This window comes from Juglans microcarpa x Juglans regia, chromosome 8S, assembly GCF_004785595.1.
Source record: "Juglans microcarpa x Juglans regia isolate MS1-56 chromosome 8S, Jm3101_v1.0, whole genome shotgun sequence".
Taxonomy (NCBI): domain Eukaryota; kingdom Viridiplantae; phylum Streptophyta; class Magnoliopsida; order Fagales; family Juglandaceae; genus Juglans; species Juglans microcarpa x Juglans regia.
The window spans coordinates 7456548-7464937 of NC_054609.1; the positions used below are offsets into that span (position 1 = coordinate 7456548).

Below are 8390 nucleotides of genomic sequence, written 5' to 3' on the forward strand. Positions count from 1 at the left end.
ACTGCTCGAGTACCGTCAAAATAACTCATTAGAATTTGATGGGAGAGAGAACAGGAAGTATATGCCTCATCCATTTCAACCATCATGACTATGCCTGAAACTTGAAAGTTAACTCATCCGCATATATTATTATATATACACATTTTAATATATAAAAACAAGTTATATATGTATATAGTTTATCAGAAAACGACATACACATGCACAGAAAGTTCGAGTCTCAAATCTAAGTTGAGTCGTACAAAGATAGAGTCTCAACTCTCAAGTCAAGCTCAACATAAAAATGTCCTAATTGAGTCAAACACGAGCAGCTAAAAAGTTGAGTTGAGTAGAGTTTGAAGTTAATCTGGGCATAATCAAAACTCGATTACAATCCTAGTTGGGTTTGTTCAACAAAATGCAGATTGAAGTTAAACATTGTAATTCGATTGCAGCAGTCACGAAACACACGAGATAAAAGTCTACTGAGTGAACACATCAATCTCCGTTCAAAATCTTGATGGGTTCTATACAAACAGATTTTATCTGTATCCAAAAAATGAAGTGTCTAAACAGACTAATCTATCGAGAAAATTCCACAAACCACATTAAAAGACGATGGAAATTCAAACAAAACAGCAAAACCACCTTGTGGGGAACAAATAATTTGAGATTTTGGTCCCGTGGAGAAAATTATGCCGTCTTGAAGACCTCTCTGCATTACGAAATCTGCAGAAATGATAGCCGTCTGTCTTATATAGAGGGTCTCTGACACGCAGCAAAGAGCTGACAACTAATAAAAACCATCACCAGTGAGGTGAACAATTCAAAGCCGACCACCTTTGGTAAGTGCCAGCCCAATCCTCGCCTCAGATAGCTGCAAAAGAAGAGAAAAATATAACAGAATGAATGAATGACTTGAAAACAGTGAGTTTTGCGATGGAGCCATCATACTGATCAGTAATTAAAATCTATGATTATTAAAAGTTTCAATTGTTTTAATTACAATCAAGGCTAACAAAATTTCGACGTGAAGTAGTAATGGTTCTGTTGTAGTTGGGAATATTCGGACAAACACCCCCATGCGCTTTGCCTCATTTTGCTTTTAAAATCCCATTTTCAACCTTTTGACTCTATGAACTTTGGTCCCATACAGACCAAGATTGTTACTGTCTCTGCTAATGTCTTAAACAGAGTTTTTTTCTCTACAATTATAACCTCAGTTTCTCTCTCCTCTTTCTACCCCGTCTCCATCTCCCCCCCCTCTCTACCTTCTATTCCCTCTGTCAAACTCCATGGCCATTGAGGAACCTCTTTGGCATGGTCATGGACGTTGGTCCCCGTGGCCATGGAGATTGAGAGAGAAAAGTATGGAGAAGAGATAGGAGATAAACTAGAGTATGGATAGAATGACAACATTTTCCATTTGAAACGTTGATGGAACGAATAACAAAGTCTTAAATAAAAGAGGATCATGGCTCAGGTTTTTAAATATATATATATATATATATTAAAAAAAAAAACTGAGGTCTTAAAATCAAAATGAAGTAAATCACGGGGTATTTATCCAAATTTCCTTTATAGTTGGGAAAAATATAAACCAACTTCAACATAAGGCAGCACTAGGAAATTTGAGAAGCAGACCTTGTAATAGATGGCATGGTTGCCACTATCCCTGCACATGTGTATATTATGGGAATCAGAGTCCTGGGTTTATTTTTCCTGAGCCACATCAAGGAACCCAATGCGGCTAGGGATATACTCAACACCTGAATTCAGAAAAAGGAAGCAAAATATCGATAAAAGACAGAAACAATAATGAATTTTCACAGAAAAATTAACTTAGCATGCATATTAAAAATTATAAAATTATAAAAGCCAAGTTTCCACATCAACGGAATGGCCTATGGATAATCCTTTGAAATCTGATAAACATTCTTTACGTGAATCTTCAGACTGTCAAAATGGGCATTATTTGTCCAAAACCACTTGGAACTAAGGACATTATCCAAAGCTGCAGCCACAACAACAACAAAAAAAAGAAAAGAAGAAAAAGAAAAGAAAAGAAGATAAACAAGAAGAAATAGATATACCAGATTTGCATTTGCTTCAATGCCCTGCAAAACGTAATCCCATGTAAATTCGAGTCCTCGAGCGCCTACCCAAAGCGGTGCCAATCTATGCAGAACAGAATCAGCAAAAGCCCACCCTAGCAACAGGAGAAAAGGCGTCATAACCCTCACATACGTGGTTACATAAAAGAAATTATAAATTTGACAAGTGCTTGAAAGTTGATCCAGACCACTGGTTTCTCAAACATATTATTTTAATGTCTTACTCACCAAGTCCAACAGCTTGAAATTTATGATTCTGAGAAATGTTCCTGTGAGTCAACTGAGTCAAGGCAAAGTAAAGGCCAGCAACATCTATAAAACCAATGAGAGCTTTCAATAGTTCCTGAGGATGAAAGGTGGTATTTATTAAGGTTAGCGACTCAAATTCAATTGAAAACAAATTACTGCATTTGATTTAAATATCAAAACATTATGCTGGAGCTTTATTTTACTCTCAGTTGTCCAAAGAGCAATTAAGAGCTATAAATTGTGCAATAATCTGATAGAAAGGCATCCAAAGCCAGCACTTGTAATCACTTGACATGGTTTAAGAAATTATAAGAGGTTTGTCAAATGTCAGCTTAAGAATACCCAAAACAGAATACCTAACAAGCAGTGAGTTACCATTCTATATGCTTTCCATCTTCAATATTAGCATGTTTCATTGTCTGATCTAGATCCTTAAACACCATAGACAAGTATATCTTTCAAAACTAGGTATCCTCTAAATATATGCTTCAGATGTTTGGTTTAGATAATTCAAGACACTAGTCAACTTGAATTTGAGCAATTCCAGCTTGTTCTTCCCCCACACACCTACACCAGAAGCTAAGATAGGTATGAGATTATTTAATCCATGTAAAGCCAAAAATAACAGAGAAAACCCAAGAGATCCACCAAGATTTTAATTTTTCTTCAATCAGTGGGCAACATGAGCAGTGTGCCTTTGAGATGTATTTTAACATTCAAAATTATATATTTCAGAATTTGTAATATTATGGAGTTTACATCCCTCCCCCCACGCACGCACTCACGAAAAGAAAATCGTATCCTTTCTATCTATGTTTGTTACAACTTCTCTACATTCTTAGAGCTGCTTTTAGTACCAATACCAAAATTGCAGTATTCTTGACTCAACAGAAGATTTCTCTGTAGTAGCATGGATGATGGAGTACAAAGAATAGAAGCTAGAAACACACATATGGAGGTGGAAAAGGATTGGATCGAAATAGTAAGTGTCTTGCTTTAAGAATAGAAGTTGTGGTGTTGACATATTGGAACTCGACACCAATTAGAGAAATCTGTAAGCCTTTTCTTCAAGTCATGCTACGTACACTAATGCAGGAAATTCATAAGCCAAAAGACAAAAGTACCTGATATGGATCAAAGCTATCATTCTCCGATACCTTTAGGAAGGTTGCCAGGCAAACAAGCTGCCAACATATTTACAGCCAAAAGAAAAGGTGGGTTAAGCAGAAGACAGATAATTAGAGGGAAAAATCCCAGGAAAGAAAAACAAAATATGGTAGAACCAGGGATGCAACTTGAAGAGGTGTTATCCAATTCAGAGTTGTGTTTATAGCAATGTAGACAAACCTTTACTAAAGCTGTTCCGAGATAGACAAGAGATGTTTTAACAGAGGTACCTAGTGTATCGTATTCAGATCTGCACATGTACACTAGTTATTGCAAAACCAATTTATATATTGATATAGCAGATAAATCACATAACAAAGATCCCTCTATGTCCAATAAATTGTTCCAACATATAAAAGTTTCAGCAACAACCTTCATATTGATAATTCACTTATTAATTCGCTTGTGTCTGCAAGCCTGGCGTGTCAACACACCACTTGTGGTGAGACCTATTATAATTAAAAAAAAAGGTTCACAAATTTTTTTATCATTGGGGGATCCACTTCAGTAGTGTGTTGGGTGTATCTAAAAAAGGCTTGCAAATAGATTTTTTCTTTATAATAAAAATTACAAGCGTCCATCATGTAAAATCAAACACAGTCCTGTTTACAGTGCTCTATTTCAAAGGAGATTTTTTTTTTTTTTTGATAAGTAAATAAGTATATTTATTGAATAGAATGAACTAGGCAATGCCCAAGTGTCTATTTCAAAGGAGATTTTATAAAATCAAGCACAGTGCTGGTGATGAGAACTGATTATTAAGTCATAGTGCACATCCAAATTATAGTGTTCTTATTTAATAGATTACATAGGAAATTTCTAAAAAAGTGTTCTTTCATACACAGGGAAACACCAACGGTGCATAAACAGATCGAGTGTCTAATAAGTTAGGGTTTCCGTTACAAGATAGCAATCCGAAATCAATGAACATAGATTTGAGCCTCGGAAATGTAACAAATGGGAAATCATGAGAGGAAGGGGGAAAATTACAGATAGATATATATATATATATATATATATATATTCTAGCAAAACATGAAGAAAAACAGAAGAAAAGAAGAAGCGAAACTCACAAGGGAGTGGCAGAGTAGTAAACCGCGTGGGGGCCGAATGTGAGGATTGCACAATTGAAGAAATGAAAAACAGTCATTCTTTCTCTCCTCTCTCGCTCACTCTCTCAGCAAGTCCAGAGCTAGATGAAGAAGGGTAGAGCAACCCAAGCACAAAAGGAAGGAAGGAAGGAGAGAGAGAGAGAGAGAGAGAGAGAGAGAGAGCAGATGGGCTTGAAAGTCCACTTGATCTGGTAAGACCCAATAAACTGAACCAGCTGTTTTGCCTGTCTAGGCTTTGTTAAAGAGGCTTGGGGCTTGGTTTTGGTTTGGAACATAAAAAGACAAGAAGGCTTAGCCCAATAAAAGAGGGCCCAATTAAAAATCTCATTTGATAATGGTCAGATAAAACTCAAATTGCTAATCTCAAATTCACCAAATCTCACTTGGAGTATACATTTTCTTTATCTGCCTTAAAATCCCAAACATGATTGGCAAAAAAAAAAAAAAAAAAAATTATAATAGTAATCCCAAACATTTTCTTTATTCACAGAGAATTACTAGATCTACAAAAACATCTTATAATAGTAAATTTATAAACTAACGTGATTTAATATGATACGTTTTACTATAAAAAGAAATTTACAATTTAACGTATCGCATCAAGTCATATTAAATTATAAGTTTTATCTTTGTAAAATTTCTTTATAGACGAAACATTTCTCTTATGGAGTACAGCTTGTTTGGCACTAAAACTTGCCAGCAATCAACTTCCAAACTGCCTGATTTCCCAATCTCTCCATCTTTATCTATAACATTCTTTATCAATCATATTAAGGTTGTTGACCTAACATTGTTTCTTTGGTAAGAATATGATACAACCATCATGTGTACTGTCTTCCACTTTCCAATTTGTAAGCTTCTCTTGTATTTTCTGAATTAATCCACCAAATTGAAACTCCCTGAATTGCACTCATGACCACCTTATCATAAAAGCATGCATCCTAGCCAATGAATGTTTTACAAATAAACACGTACATGATCTAAGGGCAGAGACAAATGACTTCCATTTTTTTTTAATGATTAGTGCTATATATACGTACAACTTTACGCATAATATTATATGTACTAAGTGACAGTCCCATTTTATCAGTAATTTTTTTAATTTAAATTTTAAAATTTCCATAATTTTTTAGTAGTTGACACATCATCACGTATCGTTATGCAAGTAAAATTATAAGTATAAATAACAATTTTTTTTTATTTCCCCCTTAATTTGCTACTCATTATGTTGTTTTCATAATTATTAATCGAACAATACATAAACAAACATCATAAAATAGAGAACAATAATTAATTAAAACATGAATTAATTAGCTTAATTTCTAGTCAATTTAGAATGAAAGTTCAAACCACATGATATGTCATGGAAGCAGCTTATAATTCCTAATTCCTTCCTTACATATGAACAGAAAATGGGGAATAATTTTGATGGATGTGGACATATGATTTAAGGATTTTAGGTTTTCTTGCATATTTATTGCTGATGAGACCGACAACTTGAAAGGTTGAAAGGAGAATGCAAGTGTTCTTTATATCAGTGTTTGAAAATGTCAGAGAAGAGATAAGAAATTAATACAATATTGGAGAGACAACATTAATGGCAAAGAAATAATAATTGTACCCATCTTGTGGTCCATGCGACAACCATGGAAAAATAATAGAGAGACAGTTTGACGAGTATATTTGAACACACTTACTTCTCTGCAGAAAAAGGAGAGAAGAAAAAAGAGAAAAAGAAAAAGATTACAAAGTGAAAAAGATAAAAAGGAAAAAGGAAAAAAGTTGAGAGCGAAAGCTATGGGGATATGGGTACTACCATTAGAAGATCATGACAATGTCATCTTTGGTAGTTTAGGAAAATTGCATGCATGGGAAAATTATAGAAACGTGAAACATGAATAAAAAAAAAGTAATGATAAATGATAAAAACACATGACGGGATTCGCATGTTTCATATAAAACAGACAAGTCTTTTTACTGTTTATTGCACTGTTCAAGTCGGTGAATTCTTTCCCTTGGTTGTAACATGAAATAAAACAAAATGCTTTGCCGGCAATGAGTTTTTCACAAGTACTGCACCTCAAATAATTCAAGGAGAAAATCTTTTAATCCGATGATTTTTAGAAATTATTTACACTCAAGAGCATTCGAACTGTAGGGAATAAGTGTAGCTAAGACTAACACGAAGTATAGTAGCGGAACTAAACGAAAGAAATTGATGACAATCACACAGAAAGAACACCAAGAATTAAGTGGTTCGACTCAAAACGAGCCTACGTCCACTGGTGGGGTCGGTATCGAAGATTTCACTATCAACAGAGATGGAGTACAAATCAATACAACAAAACTTCACAAGGAAGTTATCTCTCAAACTCATTCTAGACTTCTCTCTCAAGAAAACACTCAAAAAACAACCCAAATGAATTCTGAAGAAGTATTGAGAGAAATGGGCGCCGTTTGATATTTATAGGAAAAGTGAGAATTCACTTTTGTGAACATTGGCTTGAGCGAACGTCGAGCGAGTGTCGAGCGAACGTAGATATTCTGCACTTCGCTCAAGCCAACAGTTGTGCGAGAGTCGAGCGAAGCTCTCTGCCTGAACTCACTCGAGCTGGGTGTCGAGCGAGTGTCGAGCGAAGCTCTCTGACTTGGATATTGCTCGAGCTGAATGTCGAGTGATACTTGAGCGAAGCTCTCTGTCTGAATTCACTCGAGCTGAATGTCGAGCGAAGCTCTCTATCTGAATTCGCTCGAGCTGAGTGTCGAGCGAATGTTGAGCGAAGCTCTCTGTCTGACTTTGCTCGAGCTGAGTGAACCTTCTCTCGAGCGAACCTACGACACTTGCACTGTTCAATCAGAATTCAAGCCACCTCATAACACGAACCTTAATCTGGGAGAGAACATGCCATTAAGACTTTTATCACTTGAGCCAACCCTATAAATTATAGTTATAATTTTTACCATCTATGTCGGGAAAATTATAATTTGAGTCTATCTCATTTTTTTTAAAATTTTAAATTTAATCATATGAGTTGTTAATAATTATATGAGACATTTTGTTGAGATTTTTCACTTTCTCCTTTTATATTTATATTTTTAATTTTTAATAAAATCTTAGAAAAGCTACAAATTTTAGTGGTAAGTATCACGATAATATCATCATTTACCCAGCTAGTAAGGATATATATATATATATATCCTTAATTCACTGTCAATGCTCTGATAACTAGATAAGCTCTGAAAACCAAAAAAGGTGTACGGCCAGCTTATTTCAGTGGCCACTTTGAAATTCTCAACAACTGGTTCGAAAATAATGATCATCTGCCTCTCAGTGGTCCAGCTTTGATCTATATTAAGGAGAAAAAAAAAAACTTATTTTTACTATATATAAGTTACTATTTATCTCATATCTCACAATTGACAACTATTTATTTATTTTTTAATAAGGTGTGAGATGTTAAATGTAAAGTAGTGAATAGTAATTAATAAAAAAAATTATTTTATTTTAAAAGTTTATATTTATGTAAAGTGTAGAGTAAAAAATTGGACTCATGATATCTGTTATGATATTTGTGACATTTTTTACGATGAAAAAGATTATTTAAGATGAAAATAAATTTATTTAAATTAAAAATAACTAATCGTACATAAATAATTTTCTTACAAAATAAGCAATATGGCCGTTTTAATTTTGACATTACGTCTGCCTAAAAATGTAAACCAATATGTTCTTTGTCATATTGAAGATCATCACAGTTACTCTGCAGGC

The 8390-nt window shown here is 34.4% G+C and overlaps 1 protein-coding gene across 1 annotated transcript; it reads right to left on the reverse strand.

Moving 5' to 3' along the window:
* Positions 1 to 404: 404 nt before the first annotated feature.
* Positions 405 to 4824, reverse strand: LOC121244964 (transmembrane protein 147-like). Its single transcript, XM_041143222.1, has 7 exons — positions 4583 to 4824; positions 3690 to 3759; positions 3467 to 3526; positions 2322 to 2436; positions 2073 to 2188; positions 1624 to 1748; positions 405 to 856 (listed from the first exon to the last, which is right to left on the reverse strand). The coding sequence occupies exons 1-7, from the start codon at positions 4657 to 4659 to the stop codon at positions 733 to 735; spliced, it is 687 nt and encodes a 228-aa protein (XP_040999156.1). The 5' UTR covers positions 4660 to 4824; the 3' UTR covers positions 405 to 732.
* Between the last annotated feature and the right edge of the window lie 3566 nt (positions 4825 to 8390).

Coding starts and splice junctions, on each gene's coding strand:
- LOC121244964 (XM_041143222.1), bottom strand. CDS start 4,659: ATGACTGTTTTTCATTTCTTCAATTGTGCAATCCTCACATTCGGCCCC. Junction 2,437..3,466: donor ATAGCTTTGATCCATATCAG/GTACTTTTGTCT, acceptor TTTCATCCTCAG/GAACTATTGAAAGCTCTCAT. Junction 857..1,623: donor ACCATGCCATCTATTACAAG/GTCTGCTTCTCA, acceptor CTTCTTTTGCAG/CTATCTGAGGCGAGGATTGG.